The 26,423-nt window shown below is 32.4% G+C and overlaps 1 protein-coding gene across 9 annotated transcripts in view; it reads left to right on the top strand.

Annotated features, from left to right (window-relative positions):
- mmd (mind-meld) overlaps positions 1-26,423 on the top strand; it is a 158,270-nt gene that overhangs the window by 83,899 nt on the left and 47,948 nt on the right. For all 9 annotated transcript variants that reach the window (XM_065344029.1, XM_065344024.1, XM_065344020.1 and 6 more), the window contains exons 4-6: positions 18,535-18,614; positions 19,151-19,220; positions 25,579-25,725. In XM_065344029.1, the coding sequence (XP_065200101.1) occupies positions 18,535-18,614; positions 19,151-19,220; positions 25,579-25,725 (297 nt within the window). The remainder of the gene's footprint in view (positions 1-18,534; positions 18,615-19,150; positions 19,221-25,578; positions 25,726-26,423) is intronic.

Raw genomic sequence — 26,423 nt, forward strand, 5'->3', positions numbered from 1 at the left:
GTCGCAAAATGTCAGCCTTGATAAACGTTACTTTTTACTCGTTATGCTTCGGCCATTACTCGTGAGATTGAGCGCAACCGCTGCGTTCGACTTCGTTAAAATTAAATTGGCCGCATTTCAACGCAAACCGAAATCTCACCTAAATTAGTATCACTCATATGAAGACCCTTTGTCAATAATTACAAATTAATGTTTCATATTTTTCGAACCCAACTATTCCGCTTTTCATTCGATGCCGACTAGATAGCCAACAAGCCCATCTACCTATTGTTTAAATTCAACATCCGTTCGCTACCATGTTTCTTTTTTCTCGACAGAATTGTAGGTGAGTTTTCCCCTTGAATCTTTTTCCATCTCCGCGGACTGCGAATCAGTGATAATTCAATTTGTACGATTTCATTCGTAGGTACCTGCTCTCCCTGTGCTATTTTTTTCTCAAAATATGTTAAATTTAATTTTCTTCAGTGAAAACTAAATTTACAATACTTACCTACATAAGTAGATTTCAGTCCGCTGGGTGTATTTTGAAATAAATAGAGAAAGGTGAGATGAAAGGGGAAGGGAATGTTCAGATATGTCTGTAGGATCAAGAAAAAAAAACAGCTGAGAAAAATTTAACATTCAATTGCCTCTCCTGATCTTGGGTATAATTTTTAAAAATGTGAATAGGTACGAATAAGTCCTACGTGCCCATTGAATGAAGCAAAGATAACTTGAATTTCAACAAAAATTGGCAAGGAAGTTTTCTTTGAGTGGAAGACTCCAGAAAAATGTAGAGTTTTTTGACCAAACAGGAGACTAGGCAAGGGATCAACCTCACGGTAAAGGTAATTATTGGAAGGAAAACGTAAATTCTTGACCCCCTCCCCTGGATGGATTTGAATTTTTACTCTCTACACCTCTTTGATCCACAGAACTTGAAATTCGATAACCACTTAACTCTCTTCCGGCATTTTTATGAGAAATGATTCGCAAAAATTACGATTTCTTAAATTATTTTATGACATTTTCTTGCATTAAACGTTGAATTTTGGAAAAATTACTGCTGGATTTTGTGCTCAATAGGTTGAAATAGCCTAACAGGCAACCTTTTCTCACAATCATATTTCGCGACTGTCAATTCTGATCAATGATCATTCATATCAAAATCAGATATGCACGTACCTATCTCTGTACTTACTACATATAAAGCTGCAAGAAAAATAAATACCCCAAAAATACCCGAAAAATCAGAAAAAAAATTCCCAGCCTGATCTATGGCACATAGAGAGCTAATTTTTTTTTTAATCGACAGCTTAACGTCTTATCTCTAGAATATTGAAAAAACGCGGGGCAAAAATTTTAAAGGGCCCAAATGTTCAGTTGAAATGGGTTGTTCTTTCTTGCCGTTCTTTTGATTATTCTCAAATATATCAAGAACGAAAAAAGCTAGAAAAGTGGTTAATATCTCATTTTGAAGAGCATTGAATTCTGAACATTTCCCTCGCTTACATTACTCTTCTAGGGTTTTTAGTTTTTGAGCTATTTCGAATCCAAATTTGAATTGAATTATCTTGAAAACTAAATATTCTAGATGGGTACTGCAAGTGAGGGAAATGTTCAAAATTTCATGTACATTAACATGGTGAAAACAGATTAGCAAAAAGTTTATTAGATCGTGCAATTTTGATAGTTTTTTTAAGGTATTTTAAAACAAAAATCCGTTAAGAGAATGCATGCACTTACACACCCACACAAGCACACACATCACAACCAACGTACGCGACAACGCATCGCAATGCATGTCGTTATACCAGTGACCAGACGAGATGTGCGCACCCAAAAAATAAATTCTTGCATATGCAAGGATTATGCAAATGGAATACTGCCTTATGAAGCTAGAAATTATTATTAAAATGATGATGCTTTCGTATTTTTTAACGTTGAGCATTCAATTGGAGTGAGTGGTGTGCTTTTAATAGGCGAGTTCCTCGGGCTTTGTCCGAGGAACGAGCAGTCACGTCGAGCGCCCAAGCGAAGCGAGGGCGTGAGCAGAGCCCCCTAGTCTATTATAAAATTTCAAACAGCATTTGTATTTGTATATTAATGTAAGTACCTATGTACCTACCTAAATACAAATTTTGCATTGAATTTAAAAATTCGTCTTTTATACGTCTACGTGATATCGTAAAGTAAATACGGAACGCATATAATATACAAATGGGTATTCGTAGTTAATCTTTATAATTTTCTGAATATTTTAATGAATTAACATCGTTCTGTTCGTACTAGCAATCTTAATTCGGATGAAATTATTTATTCAAAACATAGTTTTGCGGATGTCTTCGCTTAGTTATTCACCATAACACAACTTCTTATACATGCGTAAAGAAAATGCCAAAAACAATTTGAACTTTCACTGAAATAATGAAAGTAAATTCGCAGTGACTGAGAAAAGCCTAGAATTTTCAGAAACAATTTATCGAATAAGTAGGTATACTAGTGTAAAGAGATTTTATTGTCAACTGAACTAACGTAACAGAAGTATATGTAGAGGTACAAGATATACCACCTATGGTTTAGATTTATAACAAAAACAATTATTAAAAGATTATAATTTTTTTTTAATGAAAGAATTTTCATTTTCATTAGTCAAAAATGTTTAATATGTATGAAAATTATCACGCATGATTTTCAACGTAGGTACCTACTTACCTACCTAACTTTTCAAAAATTAATAATCTGTAGCCTTTTTGATTCTTATAGGTAATAATTAATCGTATCATCTATAAATAGGTACATAATATAGCTTTACACCATAGGTATGTACTTGATTTTCTGCGTTCAGAGAATTTCATCTTTTTGTTATAAAGTTCACTTGAAATAAGCATAGGTATTTACCGTTCAAAAAAGAATACACTCTTCATGTTTATTATTGTAGAAACCTCTTTTATAAATTTTTCACCGTTTCTGTCCTTTAGCTTCCTTTGAATAAATTTATTGAAGCGACGAAAAGCTTATAAAAATACTAAACAGCAAACTCGAGCGCTTGTATCATTTATAACTTTCCATTGGTAAAATTACTAAACGTGTTTTTTTTCGAAATAATAATAAAAACGAAATTCTAAGACGTATGGTAAATAGCTAGGGTTGCTAGGTACCCTGCCTACTCCTTTTTCAAACCTCAAATCTGAAATTCCGCCAACTACGTTTTAAATAATGCGGTGATTACGTTTTTAACGCAAGTTTTTTTATAAACAAATCTGATTTCGATCGAGTTTTCTTCGTTCATCTTCGTTTCGGGTTGAAGTATACTGTAATTCGGCCATTGAAAAAATTTAACAGTTTGGCAAGAGTAATTTTCCCTTGCTTGTAGATTTCCATTACATTGTAACGTCAGTTTAGTAGAACAGAGTGGAATACTCGATAAGGGTTTTTTCCGGTGAGGTAACGTTTTTTTTTTGTTTTTTTTTAACGAACATTTTTTTCGTTTTTGTTTGTTTGTTTTTTTTTTCTTAAGAACGTGTTTAAAAAATTATTCTTTACAGTTTTTTCATTTCTCATGATAAAAAACAAAAATAAAAATAAAAAAATAGACAAATATTGGAAAATTACTCAAATGTCATATAAGCAGACAAAGTTAAGCTAATATTGCGAAAATTGAAAGAAAAAATCTAAAAAAATGCCTAAGATGTGGTAAAAATTGTTGAAAATGACTGCAAAAATTGCTTCAAATAGGTACGTAATATTATGAAAGAAATTGCGGGAAGTTTCTAAAAAAAAATGTGATTTATGAGATTCATCATTTTTTAATAATGGTTTTAAAACCAAAATCATACGTTTTTTCAATGTTTTGCATTAATTGTGTTTTTCTTACACGTAACTTAGTTATATTAAAATAAAAATGAAAAAAAATTAAATTTTTGTATCTATAGTTTTGAATGGCTTTGAAAATTAAGAATAGCATCACCTATCTTCAAAGAGTTGAAATATGTATCTTGGAACAAACAAACTATGATATGTACATAAAAATGATGAATATTCCACATCAATTTTAACTCAGTTTATCGAGTAAAGTCGATGAAAACGTAATCAGAAAAATATGTAGGAAAAAACTTTCGATATTCAGTAGGTACCAATGGATCTTCTAACCAATGGCAAAAAAAATTCGGGTCAAATAGGTGACTGCGAGTTATACAGGAAACATTGCCTCGTTAGTGGAGACTAAAATCAAACATAATATTGATTGAATACGAAGCATACTGTGTAGCTTGTAGGCCTGCCATCAAGGAAAATGCGTCAGCTACAATAAAACATCGCATCTTTATTCTTTAGCGATAAAAAAAAATAAAAATCACGATGTGAAGGTATTTCATATTTATAGTTATTTAATAAACCGTGAGATAAGGCTGGTGGAAGTTGGAAAATAGTTCTAGAAGGTGTACATCTGCACACAGCGATATGTTCTGTATAAAAATTACGCTAGAATATCATAAATTAGGTAATCTTTTCATTCTCATTGCACCTAAGGGAAAAGAAATCAACAAAATTATCTTTGCTTTATATAACCTGTTAACGTGGTAGTTTAATGCCATTATAGGTAGGTACTTACCATTTAATGGCTGACAAGAGAATAGCGATTTCAATTTTCCAGCAGTTTTGTATACGTAGGTATTGTATACCTATGCTTACTACGTAGGTACTCATTCTTGCAACTTTCTTTTTTCATTCGACGAACTAAGATAGGTCCTCGGTTTGAGAAATTCAATTCAGTTAAAGAGCAGAATAATGACGAAAGTAATTGTATAAAAATTTATTGATTTGTCCAACTGTATAGAATATTCCATTCTATACATACTTATAAGTAGGTACGAGTAGATAAGAAACAAGCTTCCGTTGATTATGTACGTGATGTTGCATTTTTCATTATGCTGCTGCAAGAAGAAGAAAAAGCGAATAGTTGAAATTGTTTGATTTCATTATACCTGTTTCAACGCAAATAAGAGCTTTAGAGAAACTTAAGAATTGTAGAAATGTATTCATAAAAGTTTTCCTATGTGTTGTTCCCGCGAGAGTATATGTAGTAGCTCATTCAATATGCCAGAACATTCAACTATCATGCGAAAGCTTTTATCACAATTTATTTGATCTTTGAAAAACATTGAATATTTTTTTTATTTAGTTTTCGTTATTTATTCCGTTTTCCGTTTCGACTCAAATAATATCTACGAGTACCTACCTACGTTTTGGAGTCTGCTTCCTTTACAGATAAGTCGCGGCGAACTATTCTCAAACAAAAATATGATTAATAAAATATAAGTCGAGTAATCATTATTTTACTTGGGTTTTTTCAATAATAGAACTTCAAATGCTGCTGTAGTTTGTTGAGTAAGTAAATAAATAAAATGAATGAATGATCAAAAAACATAAAACATTGTACGACAAGTGGCGCAGAGTGGCTCAGAATAAGTGTAGGGTGACATGGATTAGTTCTGAATAAATTAGAGGCATTGTAGAAAAACTGCTGAATCGTAGGAACCCAGCTGGCAAAGTGCTGCTAATTTGTAAGAAATGCTGCTAATCATGCTGCGGAAGCATGGATAGCAGCGCGCGAACTGGTTTCATAGCTGTGCTGCTATGTTTTGCACCCATTTACGCTACCATACGCTACTAGGTGTACCCTAGTGGCACGTAAGGGTGTGCACTACCAAAGGTTAAAAAGTATCCGCATTCTCTATACATTTATCTTGCACTCCCATAGTGCTCCTATGTATACAGCCATAGTGCTGCTATGCACTGCTGTTCATGCTACCATAGCGCTAATATAAATGTACTCCTCTTTGTGCTACCATAGCGCTGCTATATGTGCTATTATAGCGATTACCATATGCGCTACCATGGTGCTACTATGCGCGCTGCTGTACGCATTACTATAGGTGTATGCTGCGCGTTGCTGGTGTAAAATAATTATTATAATAATTTAATTTCAAATATTTTTAAAAAATAGTAGGACAGTTCTAATCGCATTTATAGGGCCTATTTCAGGATCCTCTCATCTAGGCCTATTATTAGGGATTTTTTTCTACACTGAAAATTTCCTATGCCTGAGGGGGGATTCGAACCTGCGACCTTTCGTTCCTAACTACCTATTCCTAACCATTTAGCTACGAAGACCTGTCTGCAAGATGGACAGTAAAGGCAGTATATTCATTTATGCTTGCGATATGAGTGCTTGTAGGCTCGAAACATGGTTACAAAATAAGAATGAAGGTAAATGCAAGTTTAGTTCTCATACACAGGGCTTTTTTTGTGGGGGGACTTAGGGGGACACCGTCCCCCCAAAGAAAATTTCGAAATTATCAAAAAATTTCCATAAAAACTAAAAAAAATGAACGAATTTGAAAAAAATGAAAAAATGAATAAATCTTGGTAACTTTTTAAAAAAAATGTTGAATTATCGGAATAGTAAAGTGCGAAAACGAGATCAGAATAATTACGATGAAAATTCGTAAATCTAAAATTTAGCATTCAAGTTTGTACCTCAGTACTTATCTTGCACGTCGGGGAGCCCGCTCAAGAATTATTGCACCCCCTCCCCCCGGTCGATCCTTTGGGACAACTTTTTTCTTAAAGGGGAAGTTCTGAGGAACATTTCTAGCCCTTGTACTAAAAAAAAAGTGGCCCTACTTACAAAATGGGGGACAGTTTGATTGACAGATCAGCCGAAATCGCAGATTTTGCGTTCCAACATAGGCCTTGCACAAAATTTTTTAAACCTTTCAAAGGTAGATCGAAAGATCAGGCAAAAATTTTTCACCTGTCAAAATTTCAAGTGCTAAAGTGCATTTTTCGATTTTTGGTGAATTTTTAAAAATCAAATGCAGGCCAAAAATGAGGGGAAAAATCAAAATTTTACCTAACTGACCAAGAAAGCTAAAATTTGGAATATACCATATTTTCGACATGCCAAATCGATTGGAAACTGTTTCAAACCGTTTTGAGCAGTTTTGGAGCCTCCAGAAAATGTTTGAAATCAAAATTTCCACAAAATTTCATCAAAATGGAGTTGGAAAGCAGAAATTTTTCCTGCAAACTAATTTCAATGCGCTACAAAGTACTGCAGGTAAATTTCAAATCGTTTTGGAGCCTCCAGCGATTTTTCAAAAATTCTGGAGCCTCCACTAGATTTTTTAAATTTTGAATTTTTACAACATTTCATCAAATGGAGATGAAAAGCTGAAATTTACTCCACACTCCAATTTTAACACTCTCTGAAGACGACTTCAGCATCTATGGAGATGGAAAGCTACTTTTTGGAAATTTCAATTTTCCAAAAAACTCCATACGACCTTTCAAAAAGTCACTGGAGGCTCCAAAACAACTTGAAATCCACCAGCAGTCGACTTCGTAGCGTATTGAAATTAGTTTGCAAAATGAATTTCGACTTTCCATCTCCGTTTGATGAAATTTTGTAAAAATTCAAAGATTCAATAAAAATTTCAATTGTCAAAACGAAAAGTAAACTATCAGAAGCAAAGCAAGAGCGAAATCTCGTGATAGTTAATCGCTAGTTTGAGGAATTAAAAATTATTTGTTTTAGCTGCATTTTCTAAAAAATTTCAATTTTGAAATAGAAAAGCAACATTGGCATAAGCGAAGCAAGGGCAACATTTTTAAAAATTTATATCAATTCAAAAACTGAAACTGCATCATTTTAGGTGTAAAAATTTAATTTGGCTGATTTAGATACAGGTTTTAAAAATTTGAACAATACGTAATTTTCAAAAAAAATTAATTTTGGAATAGAAAAGTGAATTGGTCTAAGTAAAATGAGGACTAAAGCTGAAAAGTTCGTTACAAAAAATATCAGTTTTAAGTGATCCTTGGTATTTTTGAAAGCCTATATAGAAATAGTTTTCACTTTTCAATATTGCCTTCAACATTAGGTTAAAAAAATAATAACTTTATCAGACAGATTATTGTTCAAAGTTTACTGTACACAAATTTATATTTTTGATTTTTAAATGCTTCATTCTACTTTTTTGAGGATTCGGTCCAGAAAATTTGATGATTTTTGATATCCAGTGTTACACTCAGACTAACATCAACGAACATTTCACTCATGCAATAAAAAAAAATCATTTGCTGATATTTTAATTTTACATGTAGGCCAATGACACTGCAATTTTTTTCATCTGAAATTTTCTCAGTAGTAGGTATAGGTATTTTCAAAGTCTTCTTCCAAAAATCGTCGAATAAATCTTTGCAATATACCTGTATAGTGTACAATACCCTACCTGACTGAAAACAATGTGATTTCAACGCATTGTTACCTGCACATGTTTTCAATAGCTTGCCAATGCTCATCCACGTTTATGTACCTACGTATACCTATGTGTTATGTACTAATACTAATGTAAGCATTTCAACAAAATCTGAAAAAGACACAGTCTGTTGTCTGTCTACGTGTTTGTATCTTACAAACATAGGTTTAAAAAAAAACTGAATAGAATTCCATTATTAGGGTGAGTAACAGGAAGTCAAATGGAGGGGAAAGGGGGGGCCTTTGTGATTTACTCCTTCGCGATCGTGAACAGTCCAAGTGTCCAACTAAAAGGAATTTGTCGGCAGTAGCGTGAATGGAAGTGCAGTTAGCTGCACTACTAGCTGCACTACTGCAGATGCCGCTAAATTATTTAGAGGTGCGATGCCGCTGTACGCTTCTATTCGCGCTTCTAGCTGGGTGATTGGTAGCGCAAAGCGGCATTCACTACCATAGCGTGAGTGGAAGCATAGACAGCTGCACTACTAGTTGCGCTTCCGTAGCGAGTCTTTTTTTTCTTTGATGGTGAGTGCTGCTAAACGCACCCATTGTTGCCGCTAGCAGCGTGATTAGCAGCGCTTAAGCAACAGCGCTTCTAGCTGGGTGAATAGCAGCAGAGATAGCTGCACTGCTAGTAGTGCAGTGGTAGCATGACATATTACGCCATGGTAGTGAGCACAGCTATATACTACCAATTTCACCGCCACTTCTCATACTACAACAGTGCAAGTAATAACGTATTTTACTTGAAAATTTGTGAATGTGTTAGTAATAGTAGCGGTGCTACCATACGCTACTAGTAGCGCAGCTAATTCTTTGCCAGCTGGGAAGTGATTAGTTGATACCAAATTTGCTGTTGCAAAAAACAAAAGAAAAATTTATATGTTTTATATCGTAACTAAATAATACTAGTGTAAGAAAAAGCAGATATAAGACATGACACACATGTAACTCTCCAACCTTTCCATCACGAGATATTTTTTATTATGCATGCAATAAAAATCTTTGCAAAAACATACGTATAAAAAAAAGAAGAGAATGACTTTTGTTTATTTTCGGTTTTTATTTTCTCAGGGGGATGGAAAAAATTTAATTTTTTTCTGTCTCAAGGGAGAGAACAACTAAAAAAAACTAAAAAAAAAAAAATAAGAAAGCGTTGGTTAGTATTTTTAACGAAGGCTTGCTCGTGTTTGTAATACATGGTTACTTTTACTCACTCTCAGTTAATTGGATACCTAGCTACCTACTACCTACATTCTTCATCGTTCACCTTAGATCAAATCTGGTCTGACTATAGATTCAATTAGTTTGTCCTAATTACTGTTTGGATCTGATCGGATTCGGATCAAATCAATTTCTCCTGGAAATGAATCGTGTTTTTTCTTTTTAAATAAAATATGTATGTACCATATTAGGTACCTTATATCTCAGGGGAAAATGATGAGATCTAAACTTTGAAGCTCATATCTCCAGATTGGATAGTCTTGGAGCAAATCCGTTGACGGAGTTTTAAAGAAAATACCTACCTATTTAACATTCAAAATCAGTAATTAAAATTCTAATAATTTAAAATTGAACTTACTAGGCAAAAGCTCAACTTTTCATAAAAAGTAAAACATTGTTGAAAGGTATGTACGATGATTTAAAAATTTGGCACTGATCAATCCAATCAAGCCTCCCTTGTTTGGATCTGATCTAGTCCGATCAAAATGTTGACCTGATCAGATCTGCCAAATTGAATCCATGGAATGTCCGGATCTTACCAGACTTGTTAAGATCCTATCATTTTTCTGTGGGGAAGATGCTCTACGTAATACGTATTTTCAAGCAGCAGCTTTCATTTTTTATATTTTTCTTGTGAAAAGTTGAGCCACCTTAAAATATGAATTTTGAGTAGGTAAATCTAATTTCAATTTCTGATTTAAAACGACCTATCCTAACATTGTTTTTGGTCTATTCTCATTTAATTTTTCGATTAAGTAGCCCTTTTATGTAGTTCTCAAGCTCAGAGAAATTCTGAATATAGAAAAATATACATAGTGCATTACATATCTAGACCTACTATGTGTCATATTTTCAGAAATTATAAGTCCAAATTTTTGCTCAATTTTCTGATTCGATTCCTTATCTCTTCAATAACATTTGATACCCTTGCAATTCAACGTGTGGTTTCCATATAAATTCTCCTATTTTAGGAACACATTATTTCATTCAGTTTCTATTGTTTGTTCATGTAAAATCTAAATTTATCAGAGCACCTGCGAATGAAATCCATAAAACAAGAAAAATATTGTTTAGACGATAACTTCAAGTACATACATAGTATATCCGCGGCATGTGTAAAATATTATTTATAAGAATGGAAAAAAATATTGAATTTCATTCCGCTTTAAAAACGATCTTACTTTAGTAGGTGGAGTATACAGAACAAATGTTTTTATGTTCAATTATTTCTAGAGAGATTAAAAATATCGTAATGATAGTTTCTGCATATGTATTTCTTTCTATCGTTATATTTTCCGATGCTTATGAATAGATAGATAGGTATAGTAGGTATACCTTCGTAGCCTATATATTTTATAAAGAAAAAGAAAACGCTTGCATAAAAAAACATCTTCTCAGATAAGAAAAGTATTGCATACATTTTTATAATTGTAAATAGTGTAAAATCAACGAGAAAACGTTTTATTAAAGTTTTTATTCAAAATTCAAATCAACGTCAAAAAGAGAAATAAATATACAACTAAAGTTTAGTTTGATTTTAAGTTATTTTATTATGATAAAAGTTTCCACAGCTTCGAGAATTTCAATATTTGCTCACGTTTATTAAATTCCACTCGGCGTTTCAGGCACTACATTGAATTGAAAATCACAGTAGACATGTAAATACGAAATAACCGTCAACAGTTTTGTGTACTTTGGATTGAGGAGATTCTTTGACCTTGCCGAAACTAAAAATTAAAAACGAACAATTTCGCGAAATAAACGATCGAATCGATTCTTCCATTAAGTAAATATATGTCGTAAAATTTCAACGGTTTATTGTTAATAGTCGTTCAACTTATAAAATGGCGAATTTTTTCAAAAGTGTTAGGTTTGCCGTGCTTTCGCGCGAATTCTCAATGCACTCGCTTGGTTTTTTACCATCTGTATAATCACTGGCAATTTATATCTGTCTGTGTAATTTCCAGTCATCGTGCGATACTGCGTGAATAGAAGAAGGTACCTCTGCATGGTATATCTATCTTTTGATTAATGTCTGATTTGTGAACGAGATTACACTGGTGAAAAAATGAAAGTTTAATTTTATCATTTTGGAATTTTTCGTAATTTTTTAAATCCGAGTTTTTTTTTGGGAAAATTTACTTAGTTGGTCCCCTATTTTTTTTTTAGAGCATTTTAACTATTTCAAAAAGTCAAATTAAAAATTAGGCTGTAGGTAAGTTAAGTACGTTGTATGATAAAAAACTTGAAAATTATTTTTGGCTTTCATTTCATCAAACTTTTGGTGAAATTGATAGGTACATACCTAATTTTTGATAGTACAATATACATACATATATTTACCGTAAGGTACCTACATACAATTATTTAAATATCGGTCCGGTACTTATTGTAATAGTTATTTTCTGGTTTAAGGAATTTACGAGTAGGTATGGTTAGTAGGTAGTAAGTACAGTATACGTTTTGTTCAAAACTGAAAAATTTGTACCGATAAGTGTATTTACAAACAGAATTCCATTTTATGGATGCTTGCTAGACGTAGAAAAAAACGAATTCTTTTACTTCATTTATATGCGGGCTTTTTTATATATTATTTATCAGAAATATAGTGCTTGCGCGTGTTTCGGATATGCAATGTAAGGATTGTACTTAGGTACACATATACTGATGCATTGCGCCGTGAAAAAAATATAATGTATATTTAAGGTTACATGCACATTTGAAGCGCATTTGGTTTCATTATTTTTACATCGTGGTATAGGTAATCATATGGCGAAATTATCTCAAATAGGCACAGTTTTTAAAATGAAATTGCGACGAACAAATGAAGAGTGATATTCCAAAACTCGCTTTGTCCATTTTTATCAAAGTTGGGTTTTCAGTGGTACCTGGTAGATGAACTATTAACTCACATTCCTACATCATCAACCTACCAAAATGAGGTGTTAAACTCACCTAAATAGCCAATTCAATAAAAAATTTTAAAAAAATAATGTTCCAAAACGCGCTTTGTTCATTTTTATTGAAATTTTTTTCAGCAGTATTTAGTGGATGAAATGTATACCTACACTCCTACATCATAAATCCACCCAAATAAAGTGCTAAACTCGCCTAAAAAGCCAATTTACCCGTTTAAAGGGAAACTGTTTTTCCTCTCTCCTGAAAAGTTGTGAAAATGGACAAAGCGAGTTTTGGAATATCACTCTTCAAATAGAATTTGATTAATATGTAATTGTCTACCCTATCGTCACATGATTATTGATGGTAAAACAAAGATTTTCCATATTACTGATGCCATGTTTCTCTTTACATTTTCAAATACGTTTTCTTTTAGTGAACTAAGAATTCAGTTGGAATTAATATCGCTCAAGGAGGTATCTCTAAAATATAAACCAAGCTAATTAGCAACACATTAAAGAAAAGAAAATTGATGTATCTACATTTTCAAAAATTTCCAATAAGATCCCCGCGGAAAATGATTGAATCTGATATCATCAGATCAAATCACAGTTTTGATCAGATAAGATCTGCTCTGAGCTATCAGATTTGAGGAGACCTGACGATTGATTTGATCAAATCAGATTGGCATTGATCTTATTACCCCCCCCCCCATTCAATTTTATTTGACCAGAACCAGAGTCCATCTGACCAGATCCAAACAATAATCTGAACGAACTAATTGAATCTAGTCAGACCAGATTTGATCTAGGAGAGAATGTTTGGATCGGATTTATTCAGATCTGATCAAACGTCCCAGAGAAAAATGATTGGATCTTGTCAGGTGTGATCAGATCCGGGCATTCCGCAGATCCAATTAGACCTGACTCAATCGAATCAAAATCTGTTCAGACTTGATACGATGCAATAGGAGAAACCTGATTGCATCTGGCCAGATCTGAATAAATCTGATTTTGATCAGACCAGATGAGATCTGATCAAATCCGGACATTCCCGGATCCGAATGGACCTGACCAGATATGATTAGATCTGTTCAGTCCTGGTGAGATGTAGGTACTAAAAACATGTCTAACCAGGTGTGATCACATTTACTAGTATGTAATTGTAGAATGTAATCACGTCTGATCGCTTCCCACTGGTGAGAATTGATTTTATCAGTTCAAATAATTGCATGCCTGATCAGATCTAATCAAATCTGCTCAGATATGGTCAATTTTCTGAACTGATCAGGTGAAATTGGAATTTCGCTTAAAGTTTTCATCTTCTATAGTTTCCAGTCAAATGTTTTCAAATTTGTAGGTGTGTTCGATGCTATTTGTGAAACTTTTTTGAAACTTTTTCAAAAGTATCTTCTCAAAAATACACTCTTTTGTTACAACGTTAATTTTATTGAGTTCTTTCAGAGATGCTATTACTATGACAAAAATATATTTTGCTCACCTATGTGATATATTTTTTTTTTGAAATTTCCTATTTAAATGGAAGACCTTCAAAAATACGAATAATACCTAGTTCTCTTACGATTTTTTCGACCTTAAGTGATTAAATTTTGGTCGAATTTGTTTTCTCATCACAATGTACCTACTTTTATTCATCATAAAAGACTTTCAACTACCCCATTAACTGAATTTAAATCAAATTCGGAGTTTTTTTCTCCATTGTATTCTCAATTTTTATTTATTAAAAATAGAATCGTGCTATTTTAGGAACCCCTGACTCGTCTTTTGGTCGACTCACCGATTAAGAATTCGTGTCCAAACTAATTCCAGCAACTCAGTTTGAAATTTTCGAAACCCATATCTGTTGGTATTTGAACTAGAGCACGAATCACTCGAGACAAATTCGAGAAATTTCTACCTACATATCTCAACTACCTCGGTGCAAGTTATAGAATATTTCATTAAAAAAAATTAAACATTTCTGAGGACCACTGTAATTGATCCTTACCTACATAAGATGATTCGCAAACGATGAATTATTGAAAACCCCACAAACAACATTGAAGAATTTTCTCCGAAAACGAGATATGTAGTCTCACAGGTTATTGAAAGTGAATAGATTCTGAAAGGATAGAATTTTTGTATCGATACGATGCTATACGTATTTACCCAAAGAGCGCCATTCATTTCGAGGTATTACTTAGTTCAATGTTTAAATTTATTATGAAATTACACGTTTCGACGAAAAGTATATACGAAATGCATTTCGATTTGAAAATTGCCTTCTTTGATTTAGGTTTGGCTTGGATGCTGCTTTTTTCTTGGTTTCTTTTCGAAAGATGCGATGGAAAATCGAGAAAGCCTTTTTCTTATGATTGATGTAATATATGTATACCTACCCATACGTATCAGTTAGATACCTATATAATAAATTTTTTTAGATTTATTGCGGTACTGGTATAGTACCTCGTATACTTGTGCCTACGTATGTTTAAAAAAAAAACACGAACATTTTACTCGCTATATATACGTAGGTACCTACACAAAAGTTTGATGTATTTGTGGTATTAATATACATTATAAATATAAAAAAAATGAGAGAGATAGAAGAAGTGACTGTCAAAGAAACATCTTCAAAAGAACGATCATTTATTCACATTACATATTTGTGAGAGTCGTTTAAGAATAACAGTTCAAGCGTACTCATAAGGAAATGAATGAAACAAAAAAAAATTGAATAACGATAAAATTTATCAGATACTTATTGCTTTATAGTGTAATTCAGGTCTATTCCTTTTACTCGCAAAGTTTTGATGTTCATTGCACCCATCTACGAGTATTTTTTCACCACAAGATAGTTTTGAAAAAAAGAAGAGAAAAATCCTTCAATGACTATCATTTCAGTACCCAAGTAGAAAATTTTTCAACGATAAACGGAAATGTTTAATAAAATTGACGCATCGTGAAAACGCATATCCGGAGGGAAACGAATTCCCCGAACTTGGAAGTTTAAGTTTACATCAATTTGAATGCCAAGTTGAAATTTTTTATGAGGAATTTTTAATGCAGAACGTCGTTTGCGCTGTGACGGGTAAAAGAGCTAGAGATTCACCGGGGTATTTCGTTATACTTGAAATGTACTTAACGCTAAGCAGCTGCCGATGCATGTATGAATTTCAATAGCATTTGTATTAATTTGTCGCATGGTTGTATGTTTATATCGCACGAGGTGACTTTTTCCCTCTATTTTTTTCCTCCCTAATACATCCAACGAGAAAAATATTCAGCAGAGTAAAAATTCCACTACCGTGTTACTTTTTGCCCGAGTCTTTCGAGCAAAACGGCGAACAATTCGAGTATTTTTCTCGCAGTTTTTAAAACTGTTACCATTCGTATTTAGTTTTTACACGATTTGAATTACGAAGTAAATTTCTTCGACGATGGAAATTGAAATAATGTACAATCTAGATTGTTTTTTCCTTGATTCGTTTAATGGAGATCCCCTTGAAAAAGCTTTTCAAAACTTTTACTCGAGTGCAGCTTGACAAATATTTCACTGTGAAACATCGTCGCGTCCTGGACAATTAGTTGACCCTTTGGCTTTTTACATAGCAGCCGTCAAACGATAAAAACCTTGGTGAAAAGTTCGCAGCCGAATAAATTCAACTTTCGTGTATTTGAAAAACTCGTCTTATCTGCGTGTAATGTATCTTTTTTCTCAACGTAATACGACTAATAATATTTGTCTTGACTCGAAAGCTTTTTTTAATCGGATTTTTTCCCCATTATATGTAAATAAGGCAAAGTTTAAGTTATTGTGCTTACTTGGTACATGTATTTTTTTTTTTCAAAGGTAAGAATGCATATATTTGTATAAGATACAGGAATATATAATCGTGTATAACTTAGGAAGGTAGCAAGATACCTACTCGTATATGTACGCACTTTGGACAGACCCTTTTCTTCGAAACTGTGATAATAAATGACTATGGTGAAATGAGTACATTGTAACACGATATTTTTGCAATCATTCAAAACATTATGAAATAATAAACAAACCCCGGTGATCAATGAAAATATTTTCCTTCGTTTTTCTTGTTCGAATAAAACTTTGTTTTAAAAATTATTATGTACTTTTCGCGTACCTCCAACACTACGGTAAATTGAATCTCGTGTTACCTACCGGAACAATAATAACAATAACTAGGTATATACCTACATAGTACTTCGTTTTAAAACAAGAAAAATATACTTTTGTATAAAAAATAAGGGTGCATAATATAGAATACATTTTTTTATGAGACGAATAAGTATTAAATGAATCGTGCTGCAAGGTAAACAAAGTATAGGTACGTACATATAACGTACGTATATTGATCTATAAATAGAGTATCTAGTTACTAAATGCATAAAATACAATGTCTGAAATTTCCCAAACAAACCGTAAATGTTGTTCTTATATTTGGCTCGTTGTTTCCTCTTCGCTATACCATTTTACAATTTTCCCTATAGCAATCATAAATATTTTCGAAATTAATCCAGTTCTCATGAATTTACCGAAGTATGATTTGGAACCCTAATTTTAAATCTTTTCCCTAAAAACATGCTTTTTTGGCGCTCTATCCGATATCGAAATTCATTATTTACTCGGAATTTATTTTTTTCCCAAATAATTTTTTATTTCCATACCCTGCGCTGTTGAAACGTTTGTATTTTTGGCATATTTTCTACGCTATGTTTTTTATATTTTTGCGAATTGGGATGCGAGATAAAAGGTGTCATTTCATGAGAACTACGTTGGTAATGTCCTCTTAATACCTTTACCTTCTTGTTAGGCTATTCTATTAATTCGGCTATAAAGTTTTGATTTCACTTCCTGCGATTAGGTTACAATTTGGGTAGATAGGTATAGGCTTATTAAAAGGTCTACCTATCCGCATAACATCTAAGAAAACCATCATTTAGATATAGGTAGGTACTTTGGAAGAGTGAAGAGAGAGAGAGAACGATATTGTTAATTTTCTTGAAATCTGATAATACTTACTCCACTCCAGCAGTGTATAATTTCACGAACAATAATATGTAAAGCGTTTATTAACAAAGGAACCACTTGAGGTGAGGTAGCCGAGTCCAATTTCATCGAAATTTGTACCTATTTCGGGAAAGGGCATGTTTCAAATCTCTCGTTTTACCAAAATTTTAGCTGCTATGTTTGATGTTTCAATTTTGAATACTCGGAAAATTATTTTTCCTGATAAAAGTACAATTTTTAAAAGCAAAAACACAAACATATAAAATTTTTAATGTCGTAATTTTTTCGGCTGGCCAAGGTTGATGACAATAACCATTTGCTCTTGACTTGAAATCGACCTTTTTTAAACAAAGGACACAACTGAATGAAAGAATGAAATGTGCATCTCGTATGGTCAGAACCCCCAGAGAGGTCAAAATACAATTTTCAGATAGCTAAGTCATTTCTAACCTTTCCATAACGATGAAAGGAGTAAAATTGCAATTTTCGATTGAAATTTTCTTTTTTCACAATCTTGGACCCTACCAAGAGACACAATTGTGGAAGCAGAATGGCTCGATATGATCAAATTTGAATCCATGAGTTAGCTTAAGACACGATTCAGTCGTTCTTGTCAATCTAAAAAATTTTCCTACGAATAGAAAATTTTCGATTTCGTCCCTTAAAATATTGGTCAAAGAAACACACTCAGCAGCGCCGAATCTGCCTAGAAATCGACTCAAATACCATACTACTTACCTACATAATTATGTTTTTAACTAGGAATTTTTAATTCATCCGATCTGGGAAAGGGGAAATTTACCACATTCGCCTTCTGCCACTTCCCTATTAAACTGGTTTTAATTGCTGATTTAACGATTAAAAATCGTTTGTTTAAAAACATGATAAGAATACCTACCTACTGCAATAACTAACCATAATTTGTACACGTATAATTCATACGATTGTCTAAAATGCACTATTTATTACCATTTCACCTGAACTTTTGAAATTGCTACGCAAACAGAACCTTATGTAATTTTCTTTTACCACGGTTGAAAAAACAAACTATATTTCTTGGTGATTTGTATTGTTTACAGATGGGGAAGCATTATCATCGTACTTCCTTACTTATAAAAGCTTTCAGCCATAAATTTCGATTGGATTTAGAACTGAACACGTAAGTAGACGTTATAATTTATTTATTTATTTATTTTAGTTTCCATCCTACGACAAATTGTCACTTCAAAGGTTTCATCGATAAAATTAATGCGAGCATGAATTCTGCTGATTCGTCGCAAATGTAATTTAATGCAGACGGTATTGATTTCGAAAATGAGAATTTTTCGTATTCAATTAAGGATGTAATCTGCAGGATACGTGTATTTGCCAGTCGCCTCTATTGCATTTCAAACTATACACTTGGGGTGCGAAGTGTAATTTGATGCAATTCGGTGGATGGATAATTTTTAAAAGGAAATTCTAGACACATGTTTAATTTGAAAAAAATTCATTTCAGGGGTTCTTAAAAATGTTTCTTTTTTTGTGTCGGGAAATTAAATGTATTTAAATGCCGAAGGGTCTATATTTACTTTTTATTTATTAATTTTTGATTTAAATGTCATATAAGATACCCTTCTCTATACTTGATTGATAGGATAATTTCATTATATGTACCAAGTACATATTAACCTAATGTAATTTTTCATTTTTCAGGCAACTATTGGCACCCAATTTGATGCAAAAACACTACCTACCACATGGTGCCGAACAAGTTTCAAAACAAGTAAGCTCGAGTCGAGTTGAAATTTTAATTCATTAATTTTAGTTTGACTTTTCTCTCCCGTTTTCCACATCTTTCATCTTTCGTAGGTAATTCTCAGGTTTTTGCTGCAAAGTTAATGCTTATACTACGTTGAAAAATAATTAATGTAGGTAAATAGATCTCGTAAGCATCTCAACTAGTTGAAAAAAAAATTGAAATTTCTTGGCTTTTAGAAAATGGTTGAGCGAATTTCGATGGTAAATTTGTATCAGACGCTTAAAGCTTATTAATTATTCAGGGTGAACTTCGTCTGCGAATTTTCAAATATCAGTTGGACTTTTCAGAAGTCAGAAAATCCGAAAATTTTCAAATGTCTTATTGTGTATTCGAATTAATATTGTACGAGTAAGTTTATTTTAAAGTTTTTAAGAGGCTTTAGAGGTGAGATTTTTTATTCGAGTCGCCGTTTCGTGGAGAGAGGTCGAATGAGAAACATTCAAACATTGGCGATGTTATTGATTTTAAAAAAGGAGTCATTGTTGAGAAAAATGAGCTAGAATCTCTGCCTTCCATTTTCGAATGCAAGTTGATAGCTAACATGTTCATAATGTTGCATACCCTGTTCGCCGTAAATTTTACAACATTTTCCAGTGCTTTTAAAATTTTAATTTTTGATTTTTTTTTACTGAAAATGATGACAAAACTAGAACTTGAATGAAAAACCCAAAACTGAAACTGAACTGCAAAACTGAAAATTAAATAATGTAAACTAAAAATGTTATTTTTCAGTTTTCGCATCCCTGTCTTTCAATCAGAATCAATGTTTTTTGGGAACAAAAACAGAACGTGACCATATAACTATGAGAAACTCATTAGTAAAAATTAAAAAAAATCACACCGCACACGTAAAATGGTACTCAATATGGACATTTATTTACGAAACGAATGCAATTTTCATTTAAAAATGCCTTTCTCAATCGATTCTAAGTTTTTATTTATTTTTTATTTTTTCAAACACAAAGTTCAAAACTTTCCTTCTTTTTTTTTTAGATGAAATTTTCATCTATAGGTACCTAATTTATTTTGATGGATTTATAAAATTATAGATAGAAAATTAATTCCGTTCACACCGGTTTTAAAGTTATGAAAATAATAATAGTAATAATGACTGACGTCGAAGTACAAAGTATAAGTAACTAAGACTTAATCAATGAAAGCGTTAACATGGCTGAAGTTGGATTTCCGTCAAAACGTAATTTACTGTAGCATACTTAAAGTATATCAATACCAAACAAAAGCGATATTGCATGAAGCATTAAACTCACTCCAAACTGTTGCAAATGAAAGGGAAACTTGAACAATTTAATAATAAAAAAGAGGGGCAACTTTTGTTCTAACTGGGAAAATACGTACTATAAGTGAACTTTTATGAAGCGTTGAGTTTTTTCTCTCGTCATCCATAAAGCCACATTGTGAAATCTGCTAGAAAAATATCGCTACATGAAATGCGTGTGTATAGTGTATGGATATATAAACAAATCAAACACATGGATTCGGATCGCTATGACCATAAAAAATTGTGTTCAATGAAGCTATACTTAATAGATTTGAAATTTACCTACCCCGTAATAAAAGAAGTTTAATTTTTTTCAAACTATACTGAAAAATATAATAAAAACATAACACCCTTTCATTCGCGATATTCCCCCATAAAAACATCATTTCACGCCTGCAGATATATGTCAAGTAGAGTGCCTCCTCTTTTAAATTTTTCATCTTTTTTTACCGCTACCCCCAGTAATAAAATTACTTTTAGGAAAAACTTCATTTGTAGAGATTCGTATCTTTATAAACACGAAACGCAAATTCTACGAGGTTTAAAAAATTTACCTATTTTTAAATTCGAATACCTATAATAAAACGAGAAAAAAAAAGAACGTCGCTCGAGGAAACAACGCTAAAATTTTATTAAAACAACGAAAATGAGAGAAAAAATAAGCGTTATAAAAAACACGTTTTAAATTTTTTTCTCGGCTCTCTTTTGTGCCTTTTGGCCATCTACGCTTTTGGATGTTTTCGCGTTTTTGCGCTCAAGGTAAAATCCTCGTAGGTATTTTTTTTCCTTTATTAAAAATGAATGGTTTAAGTAATTTTAATTTCGATATACCTACAGGTATTCGACAAAAGAAGTAGGTACACGTGATATAAAGCATCTATTTAACATTATAAAAACATATGACAAATTATTGCCAAAAAAAATGTTGGTTTGTATTTGCATAATCGATTTTTACCGGCAAGTTCTCTCATCTCATCCAAAAACAGGTCGTTTCGAGTAATACTGCAAATACGAAGGATAACAACTTTAGCGCGTGTGCACCTGTTAAGCACCTTCTTGAAGAGGTACAAGTTTTTTCGAAAATCGATTTGTGTGATTACGACACCGAAACAGTATTTAATTTTTTCCTCGAGTACGAGGTGTACCTATAGTATCTACGCTTTCTTCTGCGATATACAAAATTGAGTGATTTTAAAGTTATTTTTGAAATTTATAGGAACCACTTACTAAAATAGATATGTTTATTTGTGTTAATTTGGGTGAGATATTTTTTTCGTTTGGGTAAATGAAATGAAGACAGGCCTGGGTCGCTCTTCCTTTCCCTTTTTTTTAATTCACTTGAAAGTTACGTAAAAATATTCTTGCACTCGTAGCTTATTACGTCTAGTGTTTTCAGGAAAATTTGATAATAAATGAAATCCTCTTACTCAACAGTTGCATTTTCTCAATCTTATCATCGAAGAGTTTTAAAAATAGGCGAGAACTCGAAAATTTGTGAAAATTATTCGATAATCGATAAAAAAGTAAAGGTAAAATTTCCTCTGCAGAAAAAGTTTTAATTCATAGATACCTACTTATGATTTTCGCTTGAAACTTGATTATGAAATACCAACTATAGGAACTTAAGGTACATCATCTTTTCCAAGTTTCAAAAGTTTAACAAAATGTCTGACATTCAACAAGATTTTCTCCCGGTTTCAAAACCCTGACGAAATGTCAAAAAGTCGTTCTTAAAAGTTTGATGTGGTTTTAGCAATTAATTAATTTTTTTCCAAATTCTCAAAGGTCAGATTCTATATCTAAAAAATATGTACTTCAATGATGGTACCCAACTGGAAGTGTCCAGAATTGGTCATTTTTTTTCAAAGTTCGATTGAAAGTCAAAGCAAAATATTGCACATTGTTACACTTATTATAGGTAGCTATGTACCTAAGATACCTATACCTATCAGAAATCACCTAATATTGGGAATTTCATAATTTTTCCCCATATTTTCAAGTGTCGACGTCCGTTTGACCAGTGATGACTACCTAGTAACTTAAGAAAAATTACAAGAAGTCCATCAAAATTACTACTTATATAAGTGACAATTCACCAAAAATTACCAGTTTGTAATTTAAAAAAATTACCACAAAATTTGCAACAAATTACCACTACCACTACCAGTAATTTGCAAACAGTTACTAGTAAGCCTAATCCGACGATTCACAAAAAATTACCTGTATTTGTAGGTAGCTTACAAAAAAATTACCAATACTTTACCACAAAATTACCAGTAATTTACCAAAAAATTACCAGTAATTTACCAAAAAATTACCAGTAATTTACCAAAAAATTACCAGTAATTTACCAAAAAATTACCAGTAATTTACCAAAAAATTACCAGTAATTTACCAAAAAATTACCAGTAATTTACCAAAAAATTACCAGTAATTTACCAAAAAATTACCAGTAATTTACCAAAAAATTACCAGTAATTTACCAAAAAATTACCAGTAATTTACCAAAAAATTACCAGTAATTTACCAAAAAATTACCAGTAATTTACCAAAAAATTACCAGTAATTTACCAAAAAATTACCAGTAATTTACCAATAAATTACCCGTGATTTACAAAAAAATTACCAGTAATTTGCCAAAAACTTAGACCAGTGATTTACCAAAAAATTACCAGTAATTCGCCAAAAAAAATTACCAGTAATTTACCAAGAAATTACTAGTATGTAATTTACCCAAAAATCGTCAATAAATACCAATAATTCGCTAAAAAAATTACCAGTCACTTACCAAAAAATTACCTGTAATTTACCAATAAATTACCAATAATTTACCAATAAATTACCAATAATTTATCAATAAATTACCAGTAATTTACCAATAAATTACCAGTAATTCGCCAAAAAATTGCCTGTAAATTACCAAAAAATTACCAGTAAATTACTAAGAAATTATCAGTAGGTAAGTTCCCAATGAAAAATTACAAATTTTGTAAAATGGATAAAAATTTACCGTCGGGCTTAGGTATGTACTCTAAATGTGGGAAATTGGCCATATTTTTTGGAATTTAATGAGATGAAAAAATATTGCAATCGGATTTTTGTCAAGTATGTAAAAGTCAAACCAAATACCTACCTACCTATTGTGATACACCTACATTACTGTCTCAATATTGGAAATTGATTTTAAAAAAAATGTCAAGTTGTTGAAAGTTTTCAAAAGTCAGTGTGACGCGGATTGTGTTTCAAAATCATGTCAGATGACTGTTAGTCTTTTTTCTTTTTTGGAAGCACTTGACTAAAAAGTGTAATTTTTCATCATGTTACAATCCACAAAATTCACGAACGCAATCATGAACACTGAGAAACATTTCATAGTAATTTGGAAGCAGTAGAAATGAAATAATTACTTTCATTCATAAAAATTATGAACAGTAATTTTACATTTTCTAATTAGGTACCTACTTCTAATTTTGTGCTTGTTAAATTGCATCCACTGATTTTGAAATTTCAGTCAATTTTCTTCAAAACTCAGGGAACAAAATATTGTTTCAAGTTCAACTTATGTTGAGATGAGCCTGTAAAGCTCAGTTGTTTTGTAAGAAATCTCAAATGCATGAAAATTACATGCCCCTCCCCTGATTCTGGAGGACTTTCTCTATAGAAACTCGTGGGAAAAAATGAACGAAATTCACCTTTGGCTCGATGTTAATGAATTTGCATGCTTAGTTTGCCGTAAATTTGCAATAGGTACCTGCATTAATAGATTTGCGAAATCAGTTCGCCGTTTTTTTAAAATTCTGTCTTTTATTGAATTCATCACCGATATAATACTTATATCGATTCAGGTGTGTTGTCTCACTTTGATAATTATTTTTAAAAAAATGCTTGTGGTACGTATATCTATCCAAGCACGAAAAAATTCTTCGTTACATTTTTCCTGTTTTTTGCTTCGGTTTATATTATCGTGTGGGGTTATTATAAAATAGAAACTTTAATTTACTATGCAAATTATGCGTGTTTTTTATTTTATACAAGATTCAAAAGTACCAAGTAGGTACATTATTACATGGTAGACAAAGAGAGGATTTCTGCTAGTAGTAAAACCAGCACCTGAGCAGTTTTGAAACCAACATTAATTAAATATTTTAATAGATTACTTCTTGTTAATCCATTAACACCACCTGCACTCTGGAATACTTTTGGTGTTTATATTACTCGTACATTGATTCGAGGTTGTAAAAAGAGGCAAAGTAAGGCTGCTAAAGTGCTCGAAAGTGTTGTAAGGGCTGCGTAAGTTAACGAATAAAAAATGATTGTACAGTTGTAGCCTATCTAGTCTCTACTCTTGGAAACATTTAAGGCTTTGTGCGAATATTGTTAGGTCTATGTTTTTGCTTCGAGGAGACAATGCTACCAAATACAGGGATAGTGAAAAAAATCGCAATTTTTTCGATTCGTTTTTGAAGAAATTTGTACCTATTTCTGAAAAAAAAAAATGTAGGTAGGGTATCTCCTTAGTAGAAGGTTCGGATATGTACATAGCTGTAGCTCTAGAATGTACATACGAGTACATTTGTAAAAACAAACAAATGAGTACAGTCTAACTGAGAGAAAACCCCAAACAAATGTTAACACTGAGAAAGCGGACTATAGTACGAAACGAAGCAGTCCGCAAGTTCTCTACTTAATCTTATTATCTGCTTTGGATGTGATGCCAAACTAATTTCATTTCGTCACGAAGGTAAACAGAGGCTATGAGATAGATACATGTCGGTCCGAAGTAAAAATTCACTTAAACGATTTCTCTTTTCATTGGCATAGGCGGTAATCGCATTAAAATGTGCTTCCATTTCTAATACATGTACAATATCTACGTTGTTTTCGCAGCCCGAACGACCAAAAGTTCAGACTTTTTAAGCTTTCGCGTCCATCTGCTGATGAAAAACTAACGAATTTTGCAATTTAGGTTTTCAACGCGCGCATTAGGTACCTATCTACCTACTTCGTACATGGTTGTGAAAAATTATGTGTTATTGTTTTTAGGAAATTGAACATTGCTACTATCACGGAACGGTGAAGGATATTCCAGGTGCGACAGCTGCTTTTCACACATGTAATGGGATCTCTGGAGTTATTCATATTGGAAATGAGACTTTCATCATACATCCGTTCTATGGTGGTGATCTCGCCGTGAGTATTCGATTAATTCATCATTTAACGATACTTAAGTTACGTATAATATGAACATAAGTATAGGTACTATAAACTAAGTACCTACCTATACCTAATTAGTACCAAAGTCGATGAAAAAATTGAAATGAAATGAAACTTAATTATCAAGATGGTGAATTTTTTATACTTCTATCCAATCTCTGGCTCATTATTATACAGTCAAACTTGGATAAGTGGAACCCATGTAAGTGGAAAACCTCTATAAGTGGAATAAAACTCGTTTCCCTAGCACTTCCCTATGTAAACCCATGTTAAAGTCACCTCTTTAAATGGAAACAGAACCTATGTAAGTGGAATTTTGTTTTGAGTAGCAGAACTTCTGGAACTGAAATGTTGCTTTCGTTTTACCTCTATAAGTGAAATTCTTTTCCTTCTTACCTCTATAACTGAAACATTTATCATAACAGCACCTCCAGAAGTGGAATTCGTTCCAGTTAACGAGGTAAGAAGGAGGGGAATTTCACTTATAGAGGTAAAACGAAAGCAACATTTCAGTTCCAGAGGTCCTGCTACTCAGAATACAATTCCACTTATATAAGACTTTAACATAGATTTAGATGGGGAAGTGGTAGGGAAACGAAACCCTCCATAACTGGAATTCCAATTTGTTCAACCTCTATAAGTGAAACCTACTTTAGTGGAAAACCTATGTAAGT

The sequence above is a fragment of the Planococcus citri genome, chromosome 1 (genome assembly GCF_950023065.1).
Source record: "Planococcus citri chromosome 1, ihPlaCitr1.1, whole genome shotgun sequence".
NCBI lineage: Eukaryota > Metazoa > Arthropoda > Insecta > Hemiptera > Pseudococcidae > Planococcus > Planococcus citri.